This window comes from Phyllobates terribilis, unplaced genomic scaffold (genome assembly GCF_046119375.1).
Source record: "Phyllobates terribilis strain yellow unplaced genomic scaffold, ASM4611937v1 Scaffold_7__3_contigs__length_470593459, whole genome shotgun sequence".
Lineage (NCBI taxonomy): Eukaryota > Metazoa > Chordata > Amphibia > Anura > Dendrobatidae > Phyllobates > Phyllobates terribilis.
In genome coordinates this window covers 243,523,623-243,544,798 of record NW_027362767.1, presented here as the reverse complement: position 1 = coordinate 243,544,798, position 21,176 = coordinate 243,523,623, and the positions used below count along the sequence as shown (strand labels likewise).

The 21,176-nt window shown below is 46.4% G+C and overlaps 1 protein-coding gene across 1 annotated transcript; it reads right to left on the bottom strand.

The window, feature by feature from the left end:
* Positions 1–2,015: 2,015 nt before the first annotated feature.
* Positions 2,016–20,634, bottom strand: TSR2 (TSR2 ribosome maturation factor). Its single transcript, XM_073640041.1, has 5 exons — positions 20,480–20,634; positions 17,272–17,362; positions 9,945–10,036; positions 3,935–4,096; positions 2,016–2,567 (listed from the first exon to the last, which is right to left on the bottom strand). The coding sequence occupies exons 1-5, from the start codon at positions 20,558–20,560 to the stop codon at positions 2,439–2,441; spliced, it is 555 nt and encodes a 184-aa protein (XP_073496142.1). The 5' UTR covers positions 20,561–20,634; the 3' UTR covers positions 2,016–2,438.
* Positions 20,635–21,176: the final 542 nt, after the last annotated feature.

Genomic DNA, 21,176 nt, shown 5'->3' with positions numbered 1-21,176 from the left:
CAAGCTACAAACAACTTACATCCCTTCATACAATAAAACAATATCATTCTTTCTTCGCCACTAGGTGGCGCTCACTGAAGAAAAGTGTATGAATTAAACTCTACTTTCAACAAGCTCCCTCTAGTGGTGGCTGCATGCAATTGTAAGTTTATTATTGAACCATCTTTGTGACCATTCAGTCCGGCCGCGTAAATAAAACATTTTATGTAGATTCTGAATCCATATTCTTTCTACAAAGAAAAAAAATAAATCCAAAATGACATACCAATGTGATTCTATAGGTGACTGCAGCATCATTCTTTCTATATGGTGCCAGATGTGGACATAGTCTGTATTTTTTCCTCTATATGGGCAGGTAATTCTTATATATGGGCGTTACTAAAGCAGCTGCATGCACACTTGGTATAATGGACAGAAAAAAAAACCTGCAGGTGGCGTACCCCTATAAATATCAAAATAGTCTAAAATAAAAAAAATGGAAACTTTACCCAAGTTTGGGGGATAAAGGAGAGAGGGTTCATTCTTTATTGTGCAGACTATCGTCCTCCAATGCAGAAGGGATGAATAACGCCCGTACATACAGCATATCACAAACACTATTCCTCAGCGCATCGTCAGACAGCGGCCGCATCCATTATTGATGACGCTCCGATCGGGCCGTCCTCTGGTGAGCTGTTCAATTATATACTGTCTGCTGAAGAAGCTGAGTAAGTGCAGATACATTGGCGTCAATCTAATTGTCACCAAAGAGCTGCTTCAGCATCTGCAGCAGGGCTGTCCGCCTCCTTCACAACCCTGTAGGGACCTCCTGTCAGGACCAATTGTTTCCTATGTGCAAATATGATGGAAACAATCCTTCCCGTGAACAATACAGCACACAGGGAACGGCACATGTATATATCATAGCAGCACATGTGCCAGTACCCTAAAGGACATCCCTTGTTGATGGGTTGGGATACTTGAGCCATGGATCATCTCACAATGTCACTTATTTAGAATCCTATGAAGCAGAGAACTCTATGAGCTTCATGTAAAGTAGCTAAGCTCACTAGATTTTACAATAAAAACTGCTTATATTAAACAAAATAGTGCTTTCGTCCTGATGAGGCTAGTGTACTTACTTTGAAAATCTATTTCATAATATCTGCATTATCCATTATGAAAGTTTAAACTCCCTCGCCTATTTATAGCTCCTCAGTGTCCCTCTTCTCTGCTGAACTCTGAGGAGCCGTCAATAAGACGAGGTGGGCAGAGTTCATTCAATATCGACAGGACTGATGGAGTAAGCCGAGCTGTTCTTGGTCATCTCTGTCAGTCCCATAGACTTTGAATGGAGCGGCTGGGTGAACCCTCCATCCAATGGAGCAGAAAGCTTAAGGACCCGCGTTCTAGTGATCGTGGCGGTCCCAGCAATCACCGAGACCTATATACTGATATACTATTCACATGATCAACGGTAAGATTTTTCGTGCAATAGCCCCTTTAACCCCTTAGTGACATTCCAATTTTAATTCTTGCACTTTCATATATTTTTTTCTTACTCTTTTTGGAGAGCCATGACTTTTTTATCTTCCAGTCCACATGGCAGTACGAGGGCTTGTTTTTTTGCGTGCCGAGCTGTAGTTTTTATTGGTATCATTTCAGGGTACATACAAAGTTTTAATTGCTTTGTATTGCAGTTTTCGGGGGAGATGTGTTGTGCGAAAAATAGCAATTTTTTTTTTTTTCGCATGGGTTATTTAATTTGATATTTTCATAGATCTGACTTTTGAAAACATGGTGTTTTTTTTTACTGTATTGTAAATAATAGAGGTGGGGGTGATTCAATATTATGTTAGAGGCTGGTGTGGGCTGTATAACGCAGCTGGCACCAGCCGTGTAAGGTATGGGCTCCGCTCCCGATCCCGCTCCCCTGTGAAACGCATGGTGAAAGATGGGAAGGGAAAAAGGAAGTGACAGAAGTTGAGCTGCAATACCCGACTCAGCCCACTGACAAGAGTGGCGCTAGCGTGAAGCATAAAACAAGTAGAACTTATAATGGAAAATACTTTCAAAACCCTGTAATGCATTAATGAGTTAAAAAAAAAAAAATCCACACAAAAATTGTTAAAATGTCTCCTGATAAATTAAATAGACTGGTAAAAAATGGGCACCTGCTCAGATCGGTCATACATGAGCCCCCCGGGTGCCATGGTGGTGGTGTACAGTAGCCATGGCCATATAACGGTCCATTTTGGTGATCACCGTTACGGGTGTATTTGAGAATGACAAACTCAGTCTGTGCCCGCAGGAAATTCATGATGGGGTCTGTTGTGTCCTGATGGTTCCTCCTGCCCCGAGTCTTTCCAGGATATACAGCAGAGACAAGGTTCATTGTGCTTGGTAATATGCTGCCACCTTGTGTTACAATTATGGAAACGCTGGTGAAACAGTCCAGCTCACTTCTTTTTCCTGTGCACCACTGTCCAGCCATCGGCCTCCGGTTCCTCTTCCTCCGGTTGCTCGCTGGATGCAGTAGAAGTAGTTGCTGTGGGAGTAGTAGTTACACTCGTCTCGCAATCCATTGCCTGTAACAGAGGATATGATTTATCACGGCCTGTTGCCATCAGTCGCACGTGCCTCACCATTGCCCAGAGACAAAGGCATTCATTACTCGAGAAGCGTGTAGCACCAGCCCTGCAGATGTGAGTCGCTGATACGGTAATGATGATGCTACCACGGCAAGGCATTAGTCACAGCCCGAATTAAAAAAGGGGGCGGTCGGGCTTACAAAATTCATTGCCCCTATTAGGGAATTAAAGAGTTAATAAAGAGACACCCTCCCAAGGAAGCTTGAAAAAAAATAAAATAAAGTCTCTGGAGGACCCAGTATTTCCATACATTGCATGGTCAGCCCACTGTTTCAATAGAAAAAGGTGTAATGGTTCACTTCTCCTGTGGGGGCGCTGAAGGGCAACCAACAACTTGTTACTGGGGTCACCCAGAGGGACGTTCAGAGATTAGATTATTGCAAACGTTCGCTGTGCCGTCACCATTGCAGTCTGTGGCCCTCGTCAGCACATACGTCCGGACCCGATTTTGCGGGGGATTTTGGATGTATGCCCCAACGGCTCTGCCGAAGTAGAACGAACGATCCACGGGGCTGATTGATTGGCTGCAGCAATGTCGACATGACGTCACCGCTGCAACCAAACAATGGAAACCAGGGTAGTAGTGGAGACACAGCACTGTACCTGGGGAAGGTAAGTAAAAAAAAGTTTATTTGTTTGTTTTTACAATGAACTGAGCATATGGGGAAATGTAAATCTAAATAAAAAAAAAACATTTTTAGACTGGCCGCCAGGCCTGTGCTACACACCATGCTTCCTGTATTGTACAGAAGAATTTTCAGCTCTCTCATTATCATCACAGACAGGATTACAAAGACTGATAACACCTCTATATACAGCAGATAAGGGATCCATCATTCACAATAGGTGATGTCACAGCTCACCTCCTCCCCCTCCTGTACAATGACTGATAACACCTCTATATACAGCAGATAACACAGGATCCACCACACACAATAAGTGATGTCACAGCTCACCTCCTCCTGTACAATGACTGATAACACCTCTATATACAGCAGATAACAAAGGATCCACCATTCACTATATGTGATGTCACAGCTCACCTCCTCCTGTACAATGACTGATAACACCTCTATATACAGCAGATAACACAGATCCTCCATTCACAGTAGGTGATGTCACAGCTCACCTCCTCCCCCTCCTGCACAATGACTGATAACACCGCTATATACAGTATATTTATACATGATACTGAATTAAAAAAAAACCTCTTGCTTTGTATTTCAGTTCTTCATTAAGAAAAAATAAAAAGATCTCTGCTTGCTGTCAGTAGAGCACAATATATGTTCTCTCTGGGTTGGTACCTCCTCGTCCTGGTCGGTGCCGCTCCCCTCCTCGCCTCTCACTTCTTGCACGTTCACCTTCACGTTATATGTCTTCAGAGCCAGTTGAGCGATTTTCTCCTTCACGCTGACGGTGTCTCCATGCCGGCACTGGGAGTAGAACATGCAGAGCTGCTGGGCAATCTGGGGAATGACACAGGTCTCAACACAAGCAATATACAATGAAAGTCTCTTAATCCGGCAATACCTGATAGTCTGAAATCTACAGTACATGATGAAGCAGAAGTGTTGGATTAGTGGAAGCTATTTAAAAGGAACACCTCAGGCAAAACTGTAAATGTCAAGTGCAAGGCCTTAGGGCTGGGTCATGATACAAGAACTGTGATATTGGGGGCTCTTTAAAACACAAGTGTCCTTTCACAAAGACAAATTAATACTTTTGGTGCCTATATCATTACAATATGTCCAAAAACTAATCATGACTCATGTTCTGTAACTTGTTCCTGTATTTCATCAAATTCAGTGGGTGCTTCCCCTATCAGCATTCTGTTGACACTATATGTGCAGGAACTACCTTTCCCTTACTTCCTAGTATGTATTGCTCCTGCCATTGCCCAAAGTGTTGCCTGCCCTAACCTGGAAGTGGTCTCTGTATGGCATGTGATAAACAGAAGAGCAGGGGTTTAGCGACAAGGACCACTTCTCCTTCACAGACAAATACCCGTCCACCAATTCCTGCAGAAAGACAAAACTACCTGCACTTCCTGTAGAGACAAAGACCCCCCCACACTTCCTGTAGAGACCATGACCCCCCCCCACACTTCCTGTAGAGACAAAGACCACCCCACACTTCCTGTAGAGACCATGACCCCCCCCCCACACTTCCTGTAGAGACCATGACCCCCCCACACTTCCTGTAGAGACCATGACCCCCCCACACACTTCCTGTAGAGACCATGACTCCCCCACACTTCCTGTAGAGACAAAGACCCCCCACACACTTCCTGTAGAGACAAATACCCCCCCACACTTCCTGTAGAGACAAATACCCCCCCCACACTTCCTGTAGGGACAAAGACCCCTCCCCCCACACTTCCTGTAGAGACCATGACCCCCCGCCACACTTCCTGTAGCGACAAAGACCCCCCGCCACACTTCCTGTAGCGACAAAGACCCCCCCCACACTTCCTGTAGCGACAAAGACCCCCCCCCACACTTCCTGTAGCGACAAAGACCCCCCCACACACTTCCTGTAGCGACAAAGACCCCCACACTTCCTGTAGCGACAAAGGACCCCCCCACTTCCTGTAGAGACAAAGACCCCCCCACTTCCTGTAGAGACAAAGACCCCCCCCACTTCCTGTAGAGACAAAGACCCCCCCCCACTTCCTGTAGAGACAAAGACCCCCCCCACTTCCTGTAGAGACAAAGACCCCGCCCCACACTTCCTGTAGAGACAAAGACACCCCACCACACTTCCTGTAGAGACAAAGACTCCCAAAACTTCCTGTAGAGACAAAGACTCCCCCACCACACTTCCTGTAGAGACAAAGACACCCGACACTTCCTGTAGAGACAGACCCCACACACTTCCTGTAGAGACCATGACCCCCCGCCACACTTCCTGTAGCGACAAAGACCCCCCCACACTTCCTGTAGCAACAAAGACCCCCCCACACTTCCTGTAGAGACAAAGACCCCCCCCACACTTCCTGTAGAGACAAAGACCCCCCCCACACTTCCTGTAGAGACAAAGACCCCCCCACACTTCCTGTAGAGACAAAGAGCCCCCCACACACTTCCTGTAAAGACAAAGACCCCCCCACACACTTCCTGTAAAGACAAAGACCCCCCCACACACTTCCTGTAGAGACAAAGACTCACAAAACTTCCTTCCTGTAGAGACAAAGACCCCCCCACACTTCCTGTAGAGACAAAGACCCCCCCACTTCCTGTAGAGACAAAGACCCCCGCACCACACTTCCTGTAGAGACAAAGACTCCCAAAACTTCCTGTAGAGACAAAGACCCGCCCCCCCTTCCTGTAGAGAGAAAAAGACCCGCCCCCCTTCCTGTAGAGAAAAAGACCAGCCCCACTTCCTGTAGAGAGATAAAGACCCGCCCCCCTTCCTGTAGAGCGAAAAAGACCAGCCCCAATTCCTGTAGAAAGATAAAGACCCGCCCCCCTTCCTGTAGAGCGAAAAAGACCAGCCTCACTTCCTGTAGAGATAAAGACCCACCTCACTTCCTGTAGAGAGATAAAGACCAGCCTCACTTCCTGTAGAGAGATAAAGACCCACCTCACTTCCTGTAGAGAGATAAAGACCCGCCCCCACTTCCTGTAGAGAGATAAAGACCCGCCCCCACTTCCTGTAGAGAGATAAAGACCCGCCCCCACTTCCTGTAGAGAGATAAAGACCCGCCCCCACTTCCTGTAGAGAGATAAAGACCCACCCCCACTTCCTGTAGAGAGATAAAGACCCGCCCCCACTTCCTGTAGAGATAAAGACCCACCCCCACTTCCTGTAGAGAGATAAAGACCCGCCCCCACTTCCTGTAGAGAGATAAAGACCCGCCCCCACTTCCTGTAGAGAGATAAAGACCCGCCCCCACTTCCTGTAGAGAGATAAAGACCCGCCCCCACTTCCTGTAGAGAGATAAAGACCCGCCCCCACTTCCTGTAGAGAGATAAAGACCCGCCCCCACTTCCTGTAGAGAGATAAAGACCCGCCCCCACTTCCTGTAGAGAGATAAAGACCCGCCCCCACACTTCCTGTAGAGACCATGACCCCCCCCACACTTCCTGTAGAGACCATGACCCCCCCCACACTTCCTGTAGAGACCATGACTCCCCCACACTTCCTGTAGAGACCATGACTCCCCCACACTTCCTGTAGAGACAAAGACCCCCCACACACTTCCTGTAGAGACAAATACCCCCCCACACTTCCTGTAGAGACAAATACCCCCCCCACACTTCCTGTAGGGACAAAGACCCCCCCCACACTTCCTGTAGAGACCATGACCCCCCGCCACACTTCCTGTAGCGACAAAGACCCCCCGCCACACTTCCTGTAGCGACAAAGACCCCCCCCCACACTTCCTGTAGCGACAAAGACCCCCCCACACTTCCTGTAGCGACAAAGACCCCCACACTTCCTGTAGCGACAAAGGACCCCCCCCCACTTCCTGTAGAGACAAAGACCCCCCCACTTCCTGTAGAGACAAAGACCCCCCCCCACTTCCTGTAGAGACAAAGACCCCACCCCACACTTCCTGTAGAGACAAAGACCCCACCCCACACTTCCTGTAGAGACAAAGACCCCACCCCACACTTCCTGTAGAGACAAAGACCCCCCCACTTCCTGTAGAGACAAAGACACCCCACCACACTTCCTGTAGAGACAAAGACTCCCAAAACTTCCTGTAGAGACAAAGACTCCCCCACCACACTTCATGTAGAGAAAAAGACCCCCCCACACTTCCTGTAGAGACAAAGACACCCGACACTTCCTGTAGAGACAGACCCCACACACTTCCTGTAGAGACCATGACCCCCCGCCACACTTCCTGTAGCGACAAAGACCCCCCCACACTTCCTGTAGCGACAAAGACCCCCCCACACTTCCTGTAGAGACAAAGACCCCCCCCACACTTCCTGTAGAGACAAAGAGCCCCCCACACACTTCCTGTAAAGACAAAGACCCCCCCACACACTTCCTGTAAAGACAAAGACCCCCCCACACACTTCCTGTAAAGACAAAGAGCCACCCACACACTTCCTGTAGAGACAAAGACTCACAAAACTTCCTTCCTGTAGAGACAAAGACCCCCCCACACTTCCTGTAGAGACAAAGACCCCCCCACTTCCTGTAGAGACAAAGACCCCCGCACCACACTTCCTGTAGAGATAAAGACTCCCAAAACTTCCTGTAGAGACAAAGACCCGCCCCCCCTTCCTGTAGAGAGAAAAAGACCCGCCCCCCTTCCTGTAGAGAAAAAGACCCGCCCCCACTTCCTGTAGAGATATAAAGACCCGCCCCCACTTCCTGTAGAGATATAAAGACCCGCCCCCACTTCCTGTAGAGATATACAGACCCGCCCCCACTTCCTGTAGCGATATAAAGACCCGCCCCCACTTCCTGTAGAGATATAAAGACCCGCCCCCACTTCCTGTAGAGATATAAAGACCCGCCCCCACTTCCTGTAGAGAGATAAAGACCCGCCCCCACTTCCTGTAGAGAGATAAAGACCCGCCCCCACTTCCTGTAGAGAGATAAAGACCCGTCCCACTTCCTGTAGAGAGATAAAGACCCGCCCCACTTCCTGTAAAGAGATAAAGACCCGCCCCCACTTCCTGTAGAGAGATAAAGACCCTCCCCCACTTCCTGTAGAGAGATAAAGACCCGTCCCCACTTCCTGTAGAGAGATAAAGACCCGCCCCCACTTCCTGTAGAGAGATAAAGACCCGTCCCACTTCCTGTAGAGAGATAAAGACCCGCCCCCACTTCCTGTAAAGAGATAAAGACCCGCCCCCACTTCCTGTAGAGAGATAAAGACCCTCCCCCACTTCCTGTAGAGAGATAAAGACCCGTCCCCACTTCCTGTAGAGAGATAAAGACCCGCCCCCACTTCCTGTAATCTGTCTGAGTGTCTCTGCTATTAGACACTGATTACACTTGACTATAGGCATTGGACAAGCTGAACAGAAGGGCTCCCTCTGGTGGCCTAACCTGTGAAGCATTTTTTTCAGGCTATTTAGAACGTTATTTTTGCATTCAGGGGCAAAATGAACAATTTGCAAAAAAAAAAAAATCAGTATAAACGTGTCCTCAGGTTCCCAGCCAAGAAAACATATGGTCACCAACAATAGGTGACGGCTCCTGTAGGGAGAGGCCCCAGATGTTAGCCGAATATAGAAACAGAAAGACTCCCACGCGAACCTTCCCATACCAGTCTGACGGGAGCCTTAGGTAACCCCTTCTGTACCCTGGAGGATTCTGGGGAAGCTAAGGTTGATTATTGTGCAATGGAGTTACACAAGCCTTTACCTTCCTGCTGCGGATCCTCACCGATCACAGATGACGCTGGCTGTCAATGAATGGAACAACAAGGGACTTTATATTCTGGGAAAACGAATGCAATCTGGGGTGGTCTCTCGGCCCCTGGGATATAACAAGCACATTGCCATTCACTGACTACAAACTGCTTTAAAATGATTAACCCAAGAGGCATAACTTTATGTTCCCGTCGCCATATGAGGGCCTGATTTTTTGCAGGACAACTTGTAGTTTTCAATGACGCCATTCACTTTACAATATAATGTACTGAAAATTGGGGGGAAAATTTCAAAGAAGTTTATTTTCTGATGAAAAAAAAGTTTTTAATTTACTACATTTTTTAATTCTACTTAAAAAAAAAAAAAAAAAAAAAGATCCTCGCTGGCGCGCAGAGTTTCCAGCTGGTCTTTATAGGTGTACCAAGATGGCAGAGATGGGGGGGTCTTCAGAAGGCCCCAGGGTAACACATCAGCAACAAGAAATTAAATAACCATTTAAATACTATTGTCAATGATTGACAGAGGCATCTAAATGGTTAAATAGCAGCGATCAGAGAAAGCTCTGAGAGTAATTACAGTCAGGTGCCGGCTGTAAAACACAACCATCACCTACCCTGTATAAAGTAGGATCAGCTCCTGAACCTGCTCCATTATACAGGGTAGTGTGGGGAGCGGCTAAAAGGAAACAGTCAGCAGAATTTAGCTCTATAAACCTCTTTCAACAGCATTTGAGCCCCAAAAAGATCTTCCAAAAATTTTATCCAATTATGTAGTAAAGTGAGCAGGGATGGTCCTTGTGCTCTTGTCCATGGGGCATTCTCCGACCCCTCAGCCTGAACCAGACAATACACAATGTATACGCTTTGTCTGCAGTGTTCCTTTAAGGAAGCCTAAAAATTTATATCCAAGATAAATAAACTGTGATCTCTGTTCCTGAGAGTTGTTGAGACCCCTGACCCCCAAATATCCATACCATAGGTAAACTTCCATCCTCCACCATGGTGTCAAACTCATCATTCAATATGCTTTGCAGGGTGTCCTCCACCTCGTACTGCTCCAAGTCCGCTGCAGAAAGACAATGGCATTATATGAAGGATACTCCATCATAAATGTTGCATATATAACCTTTTTATAGCAAGCTGGAAACAGTCAGCAAGCTGCTGCTGATATTTCTTTAGGGCACATACACACAGTTCTGTTTAGCAATAGGCCTTCCATAAAGGCGCTTTAAACTCAGAGTCCCACAGAGCTTACTTAGTACTCTGAGTGCACAAGGGTGAACTGTTCTGAATGAGCCCATTCACAGCTGCAGCCCTGCTCATCATTTAATGGGGCTGTCCAGGATTACAAAACACCAAGGTTACTTACCAGCAGTCGGTTTTTCCAGAACCCATGACAGCACACCAGAGAGAGGATCCGCCCTTCAATAACAGGAAACCATCTGAAATAAAAGGGTGGCACCTCTCCCCCGCTTCAGTTGGTTACAGAGCATTGAGAGGACCTCCATAAAAAAAGAGTTATATACAAAATACCACATCAAACAACACCCAACAAAAGTACACACCCATATGGTGAGAAAGAAGGGGGGATATACAGGTGCTGTTATGGGTTCTGGAAAAACCAGCTACCAGTAAGTAACCTTGGTGTTTTCCTTTCACTCATGACAGCATACCTGAGAGAATTTTGAAGAAAAACACCTTAGGGAGGGACCACCGCTTGCAGCACCCTCCTACCAAAGGTTAACTCAGATAGGCAGGATCGATCCAAACGGTAGTGTTTGAAAAAGGTAGATGGTGATGACCATGTAGCGGCCTTACAGATCTGATCTATCGATACCTCTGCCTTCTCTGCCCAGGAGGTAGCCATGGCCCTGGTGAAGTGAGCCTTGATGCCATCAGAGATCAGGGTGTTACTAGTCGAGTAGGCTAAGCAAATGGCCTCCCTAATCCATCTGGCTATAGTTGCTTTTGTCACCCCATAACCCTTCCTACTCCCCTGGAAGGCTAAGAACAGGGATTGGCTACGTCTCCACTGGCTAGTTACCTTTATGTATTGTAATAGAGCCCTTCTAACGTCAAGGTTATGAAACTTTTGCTCCCCTAGGGTCTTTGGGCTGCTACAAAAGGAGGGCAGAACAATTTCCTGAGATCTATGAAACTTGAGCGCAACCTTAGGAAGGTAGGCTGGATCAGGCCTCAATACTATTCTTTCCTCAAATATTTGTGTATATGGAGGATTTATGGATAGGGCCTGCAAATCACTTACTCTACAGGCTGATGTTAAAGCTACCAAAATAATTGTTTTGAGAGTTATGTATTTTGCAGACAGCTCCTGAACTGGTTCAAAGGGTTCCATAGTTAAGGCGTCAAGTACTAAATTTAGGTTCCATAGAGGAACTTTGGGTATTGAGACTTGCCTAGATCTACCACAAGATTTAATGAACCTTGTAATCCATTTATTGGCTGCGAGGTTATGGTTATATAGCGCACCCAAGGCAGAAACCTGGACCTTAAGTGTACTGGTAGCCAGACCTAACTCAAACCCTTTCTTTAAGAACTCCAAGATGGAATTAATTGGAGGTTTTTGGCTTAATGGCTTTCCTAGGACATCTAAAAATTTTCTCCATGTTCTATCATAGATTTTGGTGGTTATGGGCTTTCTACTTTTTAATAGAGTAGACACTAAACCTGATGAAAAACCTTTGCCCCTCAATATTGCCCTCTCAAATTCCATGCTGCTAGGTGGAAACCCTTCACTTGAAAGTGGAATATTGGTCCCTGAGCTAGAAAGTCTGGGGTCTCTGGTAGGATCCATGGGTCTGATCGTGACATCATCCTCAAAAGGGAGAACCATGGTCTCTTTGGCCAGAAGGGGGCTATGAGAATTACTCGCGCTTGATCCTTCCTGATCTTCCTCACTACCAGAGGTATCATAGTTATTGGAGGGAAGGCATACGCCAACTTGAAGCTCCAAGGAATCTGGAGAGCATCTATTGCCAATGGGTTTCCCCTTGGGTCTAGTGAGCAGAACTTCTCCACTTTCCTGTTAGATTTGTTCACCGACAAAAACACCTCTGGTAGACCCCACAGCTGTACTATCTGATGGAATATTCTGGGATTCAGGACCCATTCCCCTTGTCTCAACTTGTTGCAGCTTAGGAAGTCTGTTCTCGTGTTTTCGGTGCCTCGTATATGTGGGCTGTAAGGGATAGAAGATTTTGCTCCGCTATTTGAAAAAGCCTGCCTACTGCTTCCAGAAGAGAATGAGATCTTGTTCCCCCCTGGTGGTTTATGTAGGCCACAGTGGTTCTGTTGTCCGACATAACCCGAACATGACGACCCAGGAGTAAAAGGGAGGATGCCTTCTAAAGCATTCCTCATTGCCCATAGCTCTTTTAGATTTGACGACCCCTTTTTCTCTAGGAATGACCAAGAGCCTTGAATTATGTGATTTTCTAGGTGTGCGCCCCACCCTGAGTTGCTTGTGTCGGTCGTGATGATGTTTTGTACTGGTGTGTCCCACTGGACCCCCAAAGATAAATTTGACCTGTCTGTCCACCACAAGAGGGCGTTCCTGGTTCGCAAGGAGAGATGTACCTTTCCTTCTAAATACCCTTTTAACAATCTTTGTGCTGACAAGATTTCCCACTGAAGGTTTCTTGTGTGAAATTGGGCCCACTAGACCGCCGGAATGCATGATGTTAGAGTACCTAGCATGGACATAGCCTTCCTTAAGGACATGTCTGGGGTGTGTATGGCAGCTGACACCAAATTTGTGACTTTGTCTATTTTGCTGTCGGGTAGAAGACAAGTCTGACACTCGGAGTTTAGAGTAAACCCCAGAAAGGCCTGGACCCTTGCGGGTTCTAGCCTCGATTTTTCGGTATTGACCATCCAGCCTAAGTTCTGCAAAACAGCCATGACTTGATTCAGTTGTGAAATACAGTGGATCTCTGAATTCCCCACTATAAGGAAGTCGTCCAGATATGGTATTATGACTGTATTCTGAATGCGGAGAAAGGCTGTCATCTCGGCTATCAGCTTGGTGAATACCCTTGGAGCAATTGACAACCCGAAGGGAAGAGCTTGGAACTGGAAGTGTCTGCAACTCCCTTGGATGTAAAGGGCAACCCCTAGATACTTTTGATGACCTGGGTGAATTGGGACGTGATAATACGCGTCTTTGACATCTATCACTGCCATAAAGCAATTGTGAAAAAGAAGCTTTATTGTTGAATTTATTGATTCCATTTTGAATGTATGGTTGTCTACAAATCGGTTGAGGCCTTTTAGATTTATAATAGTTCTGAATGAACCGTCCTTTTCTTTATTAGAAAGAGAGGGGAATAAAATCCCCTTCCTTTTTGACTGACCGGAACTTCGCATAGCACTCGTTTATTCAGCAGGGTCAAGATCTCCGATTCCAGGGCCAGCTGTTCGTCTGGGGATTTTCTTACAGGAGTGATCACAAACGAGCGGTATGGCTGCTGAAGCAATTGAATCCTTATTCCATCTCTTACTATGTTGAGGACCCAGGGACTGGAGGAAATGTTTTCCCAGGCCTGAACAAAATGAGTAAGTCTCCCTCCAACTTGTGCCCTGGCGTCATTGTGGAGGTTTTTGGGAGGCCGCAGAGGGACCCCCAAACATATATCTGGACTCTTTCTTGTTCTTAAAATCCCACTTTTTTCTCCCGGGGGGCAACCTCTACTAAATTTCCCCCTTCGAAAATAGGTCTTCCTGGCGTACGCCGAAAACCCAGGGAACCTTCCTTTTTTGTCGCTCGCTTTCTCAAGGACATCGTCCAATTTTTGCCAAAGAGAAATTGTCCGTCACAGGGGAAAGAACACAATCTAGACTTTGATTGTAAGTCCCCAGGGCAACCCTTGAGCCACAGAGCTCATCTAGCCGAGTTTGATAGACCAGCCGACCTAGCTGCCAGTCAGCAGAGGTATCTGCTAGGAAGGCAGCTGCACCATGTAACAGGGGGAGGTTGGCTAGAATTTTTTCCCTTGAGGTCTTTTTATCTTTCAGCTGATCTTCCAACTGCTGTAACCATATCATAAGGGAAAGAGCGGTACATGGCTGGCTTTAGACCTCCTGCTGCGGATTCCCAAGTATGCTTTAAAAAGGTATCCGCCTTCTTGTCTAAGGGGTCTCTAAGTACCCCTGAGTCTTCAAGAGGGAGTGACGATCTTTTTGATGATCTAGACACTGCAGCGTCAATTTTTGGCACCTAATCGCAGTTTTCAGAGTCATTTAGGTCAAAGGGATACTTCTTCTTTGAGGATGAAGGCAAGGCTCCTACTTTCTCAGGCTTCCTCCATTGTCTATTGATAAGTGCCTGGACCTTAGCGTTCACCGGGAAGGTGCGTTTTTGCTTTTCTTCTAACCCTGCAAACATGATGTCTTGACTTAACAGATTTATCTTCCTTTAACCCCATAGTGGTTCTGACAGCCTTTACCAATCTATCTGTGTCTTCTATAGGGAAGCATGATCTCCCCCCTCTATCTCTGTCTGAAGAGGATGAGGCCCCACTACGACACTGTCCATCCGATAACACAGAGGAGTCAGAGTCAGAAGGAGGATCAGATAGGATTTTTCTTCTTTTTCTAAAAATTGTTTTAAGGGAACCCTCTACCTCCGATCTGATGACAGACCTGAGGCTAGCTGCAAAATCCGGGGTACCCTCACAAATAGTTTTCTGAATGCAGTCTGAGCAGAGCTCTTTCTGCCAGTCTATCACTAGTGGGCATTTGCATATCGCACATTCCCTGTTCCGCTTCTTGGCGGTAACTTTCCTGGGTTTCCCCTGGTGATTTAAACACACAATAGGAGTCCCATTAGCAAATATATCTAGTGACATTCACCCAGTCACTGCGGATACCGGAATTGAAGACTGTTTCAGGATACGCGACGCATCCCTCCTGGAGACCGTGGAGTCCTGAGAATCTTTACCCTTCTGATTGGGACGACTGCTGCTCCTTCCGCTGGACCCTCTAGACTGGCGAGCAGATGGAGGTGATGATGAAGGTGGTAGAGACTGTGGTCGTGGCGACAGCGGCGCTGCTCCATGTCACACATTATGTCAGGACTTTGAGCAGCGTTCTGACCCCAGGTGCTCCTTAATATAGGGAGATGGGCAGGGTCAGCTGTTTTCCCAGCGCAAACGCCGCTAGCGTTTTGCCATGCCGGCCGGCATTATATACAGGGCGCTGCCATCTTTTCTCCGGCGCCGCACCCGACGTCATCGAAGCACGCCCTACCCAGCGTGCCCCGCACCATGACGTCAGAGGCACATGACCGCGGTCACTTGAGGTCACATAGGCGGCAGGGGGAGGGTGGCGCGGCGGTGTACCAAAGCCCAGGACCTCTGCACCGCCTGCGCAACAGGTCCCCGGGGAACCTGCGGACGGCGCTACCAGCACTTGAAGGCCGGCGCCACGGACAAAAGCCCGCTCTTCCAGCGCCGGGGCAGGCCTGGGTAAGATTCTTCAGCATCACAGCAGCCTCATTACTTCATGAGGATTCCCATCTAGGACAGGAAACCAACTGAGGCAGGGGAGAGGTGCCGCCCTTTTATTTCAGATGGTTTCCTGTCCTTGAAGGGCGGATCCTCTCTCAGGTATGCTGTCATGGGTGAAGGGAAAAACATGGCTGCTTTCTATTAGAGGCAGCGCCGTTCCTGTCCATGGGTTTTGTCTCATATTGCAGCTCAGCCCAATTCAAGTGAAAGGAACGGAGTTGCAAAATCACGCACCACCCATGGTCGGGGGTGAAGCAGTTTCTGAAGAAAATGAAGCCATGTTTTTCAAATCCTAGACAACCCCAGTAATCCGTCGGGTGAAGGTGCAGATGGCTCCGCTCCATATACAGCCGGCATTTGCCTTTAACAACAGCGATTAGAGCTAAGCTCCTATTGCTGCTGTGTAACCACTGCAGAAGACAATTTCTGATAGCGATATTTATGTGGCGCACCAATTCAGGTGCCCATTATACCCCCCCGTGTGTCACAATCGTAGGGTGCCGATGGGATGCCACTGAAGCAAGGGACCCAAAAATACCCCTGTAGTTTGGCGGGTGGTGCCCAAAAGGAAGCGAGCGCTCTGTGGCTTTTTGGAACATAATTTTAGCTTGAAAGATTATAGCTGGCAAAATAGAGGAGCACCTCTAGAAAGGACGCCATTTACAAAAAATACAAACGCAAAATTATAATCTCAAGAAATAATGGGATTATTATGTTGAGCCTAATTTAAAAGGGGCAATCTCAGCATGATAAATGAGTAACTCTATGGAACGCTCCTACATTCATGATCTTTTCATCAGTAACAAACTTTCCTTCCTCGGCATCACAGAAACCTGGCTCGCCCCTTCTGACAGCCTCTCCAGCTGCACTTTTTTATGGTGGATTCCATCTTTATCACACCCCCAGCTCCAGCAGCAAGCATGGTGGAGGAGATGGTTTTCTCCTGTCAGATAACTGCTCCTTCTCCCCAATCTCACTGCCACCCTGCGTTACCCTCCCCTCTTTTAAGTTGCACTGTGTGAGCATCTACTCGACCTCTAACTTCCAACTAGCTGTCGTTTACCGCCCCCCAGGACCAGCCACCACCTTCTTAGACAACTTCACCACCTGGCTGCTTCACTTCCTTTCCACTGACATCCTCACTATCATCAAGGGCGACTTCAACATCCCCATTGACACTTCCCACTCATCTGTCTCTAAGCTTCTATCCCTCACTTCCTCCTTCGGTCTTGCTCAATGGTCTGCCGCAGCCACTCACAAAGATGGCCACATACTAGACCTCATCTTCACCTGCCTCTGTTCCCTATCCAACCTCTCTAGCTCACCTCTCCCTCTATCCAACACCAACTTACTCACATTCTCTTTCCTCTCCTCTCCTCGTGCACAATCTCCACTCCACAAACTGTACACCCTCGCAGAAATCTCAAACACCTTGACCTACACTCACTCCTCAATCTCTGAATCCCTCCTCCCTCTTACAGGCATAAGTTCCTTACACGACGCAGATGCTGCTGCCGCTTTATATAGCACCACAACAGCTGCAGATCTCAATTCGGTCGCCCTTTAATATTGTTACAGCGATCCCAGATTTTACATTTGGCCGTTCCATAGACTATAATAAAGTTTTGCAGCAGCTGACACAAGGCCACATACCCTATACTAGTGAGAATCTCACCTGTCAGAAATGTAGGGACTATCCCTTTAAGAAAAGAGATAAATGGCAACTTTAACAGCACATACTATATGTACAAGGTATACACATGAGCAGACTTACAATTGGTGTGAAAATACTCGTGCACCGCTCCCACCATCCACTGCGCCTTCTCCTGCACATGAAGACCTCCGAATCCATTCTCTACCGCGATCTGTCAACATAAAGGACAGTAATTGCTACACAGTGCACTGCCTCTCCGTATGACACTGGCTTGTTTTGAACCCCCCAATGGACAACAGAAAGAATGAACATATCACACAAAAAGTCATGTGTCTTCAGGATGAACGCCACGTGAACGGACAAGTGTTTTTTCAGTTTCAGCAGTTTCCCATGTGTCAGCGGCAGACAGTGTGAAATTATAGGCCGCAACTTTGCAAGAGATAATGGTGATGACTCACACAAAACCTCATGTACCGGTTTCCAGCGCCATCGAGAACAGTCATATGTCACAATACAAGCCTGCCCGGGCTGTGAAAGCTATTGGTTAGAAGGGGGTCTTCAGCTCTTGTCTGAGCAAAGTTGGCCATATAAATATAAATTTTCCAAGCCTTAAAGGGGTTTCCCATAACCAATTCTTATCAAGTATACACAGCATATAATCTCTGAGGACTGCTGGGACCCCCGCCGATGCACAGATAGGGGGAATTAAAGTCCTATATGTGCATGAAGCGGTACTGAGCATGTGTGACCACTAGTCTTACACACAGTGAATGGAGCAGTGGTCGCACATGCTTACTACTGTTTCATTCACACAGCCAAAACTTTGAAAACAAGTTTTTGGGATCAATGGGGGTCATTTAGGTCGCACCCCCCTCCTACCAGCGATCATAAATTTGTCATCTATCCTGTGGAAAGGTGATATAGGTTGTTAAGAGGACAACCCCTTTAAGTATGTTGACATTTACAGTCATGTATACTGCAGAATATGTATGTACAAAATGGAGCTTTTTTGGGGGCGTTACTTGGCACAGTGCCACCCCCACCGATGTACTGTATCCTAGATTTGGCCTTTAATTGGTGGGGGGGATCCTGATTATATGTGAGTGGAGTAGAAGAGCAATGTGCTTACACTCACTAGTAGTAAGGAACTGAGTAAAGCAAGACCGCAATCTGTCATTAGTATTTTTGGAAATTAGAGGAGTTTTCCAGGATTGGGAAAAGTCATTTTTTCTCCAGAAACAGCGCCACACTTAACTATGGTCAGTGTCTGGTATTGCAGCTCAGTCCCATTCACTGATCTTTACCATATGGGCGACAAGTGGCAGCAACTACACATGTTAAGTGTCCCCCGTCACAGCATATAAAGATATAAAGTGCATTTGTAATGAAACAAGTGCAGCTCAAATTAGGGGCATCCACACAATGCTCTCAGAGAGTGAGCCTATATCTGCTCACCGTCCATGCGATGGAAGATAAGGGGCTGCACATTGCATCCAGAGTTTGGTGGTGCAAGTAACAATCACTTAGATATATGACACCCATGTTCGGGAATGTGTCCCACAGAGGGGCTGCCTTTTTTCTTATATGGCAGTAGAACCAACAAATTTTGATGCCTGGAATTAAAGATGCCACCAAAAAAAAACAATCAGGATCTGCTGCCACATACATAATGTCTACAACCATGTTAAAGGTAAGCAAGTCTGACAATTTAATGGTTTGTTGATAGGTAATTTTTTTTTTCATGCAAAATCAATATTTTATCCTCCATGATAAAGACATTTAAGACCTTCCCTCCCGATAGGTGAAAAATGTTAATCTGGTGGGATCTAACCACAGAGGTGCCCACCCAATGCTACAATAAGAGGAACCTCATCTCTTTTCACAACAATAGAAGCTGGAAAGAACAAGATTCGCAGTCAGACATATCCACTACCAAATACATTATAACTCAGAATTGATGTGAATCACCATGTACTGAGCTTCACAATAAGAGTCAACTGTGTAGTAAGTGCTATATAGAGGTCGGATGGACATGGTTCTTCCAGGATTATCGCACTTACAGTACAGGACAATATCTGGATAGAGCAAATTTCCAATATTATAGTATTTCGGCACATCATTCTCAGGTTTAGCTCACTTTTATCTGAATGAATGGAAAATGCACAGAGATAAGGTACCATGTGTCCAATTCCGCTGCTGTAATGTGGAATTAGCTCAGAATTTACTATTGGATCAAATGAGTTGAGGACTTGGGGCTCAATTAGTGATGAGCACAAGTTATTGTTACTCAAGTTTGCACTGACCAAAGGTGTGCGGAAAATTGTGGAGACATGTCCAATTTTGATCCGAGGATTGGATCAAAATTAGCTAAGCAAGTCAATGGGTCCATGAAAAAAAATCAGACTGCACTTGGATGACATCAGAGTGCGGTCTGATTTTCACAAACAACAGAATAGAGAAATACAGGCCTGTTCACATGCCAAACTAAGGCTGGTCTTCAAATTTATGACATTGATTTGCTTTGTGCAACTACTGAGGATCCATACAAAGGTTAGCCTCAAAGGGGCCGATCTTCTGCTTTCCTGTGAATATGAACGAGGTCAATATTTTACATCAGTATTTGTAAACCAAAACCAGGAGTGGAACAATCAGAGGAAAAGTATAATAGAAACACGTCACCACTTCTGTATTTATCACCCACTCCTGGTTTTGACTTACAAATACTGATGGAAAATACTGACCAAATACTGAACGTGGCCTTGTTTGTAAACTTGGGGACAGTGCAGATAATGTGTCTGAATTGTCAAGTGCTGCGGAATATGTTGGTGCTATATAAAATAAAGATATTATTATTATTATGGCATGATTGTTGCAAACAGTTACACATTCTGCAATGGTCTCATTCATCTGAATGAAGCATCCGCTCGCTCCCTGCAGAATCCACCCCATTCAGATCAATGAGCCTGATCTCCGCACTAGTATATAGACCGCGCTGTCCAATGTATGAACAATCCAAAACTTTACAGGACATATGTTCTCCTATAGTAACAATTCACGGGCGCGAGTAAGAGCTGATTTACCACTAACAGGCAAAAAAAAAAGTATCGTAGAGATGATTAGAGCCGATCTTCACAGTCGTGGGCAGATCAGGTGTATGAGGAGCTCTAGATCCATAGTAATTAGGATAATCATTAGCAATCCGGGTCTTTAGTGTGATCATCCCTAATATACCATGTACTGCACCCTCACTGACATCCTGCTTCTGAACCTGACACCATATATGATCACAGTAAGGGGTTAAAGGCCCAGCAGTGAGTAACTGTATCACCTGTAGCACCGGCCAGCTCCCCAGCACCGCCTGCACGGCTTCATAGAACACACCACGTGAATCCACGCTGCGCGCCGCCATGACACCTCGTCTGCAGTGACCGAGGGAGATGGCCGAGCGCAGGCAGAGGCTGCACAGTACGCTCAATCGAAAGCCGGAAGCATCGATGGCAACAGCGCTGAGTGGACGGGGAACTGCACTGTTTCCATGGAGACACAGTCCCAGTACTAAAATCCGTCCGCACAATCCGCTGTAAACAATGCGACTTCTTTTTTATCTTAAATAGTTCCTAGTTTTTTTTAAATAAAAAGATGTGGTTGGAATGAAGGCTCACTCCATCCCTTGTCATATTCATATATATATATATATATATATATATATATATATATATATATATATATATATATATATATATATATATATATATATATATGTGTGTGTGTGTGTATATATATATTCTCTGAAGAGGCAATTTGTGCATATATATATATGTGTGTGTTGAACCATTATACTATATGGAGGACTAGGAAGGGCCATTATACTGCATGGAGGACTATGTGGGGCCATTATACTGTATGGAGAACTATGTGGGGCCATTATACTGTATGGAGCACTATGTGGGGCCCATTATACTGTATGGAGCACTATGTGGGGCCCATTATACTGTATGGAGCACTATGTGGGGCCCATTATACTG

What these genes read in the sequence shown, in the direction of transcription:
- TSR2 (XM_073640041.1), bottom strand. Translation starts at nt 20,560, where the DNA reads ATGGCGGCGCGCAGCGTGGATTCACGTGGTGTGTTCTATGAAGCCGTG. An exon ending in GGAGCTGGCCGGTGCTACAG is followed by an intron (nt 17,363 to 20,479) that starts GTGATACAGTTA and finishes TTATGTTGACAG; the next exon opens with ATCGCGGTAGAGAATGGATT. An exon ending in AGGATGGAAGTTTACCTATG is followed by an intron (nt 4,097 to 9,944) that starts GTATGGATATTT and finishes GTCATTCCCCAG; the next exon opens with ATTGCCCAGCAGCTCTGCAT.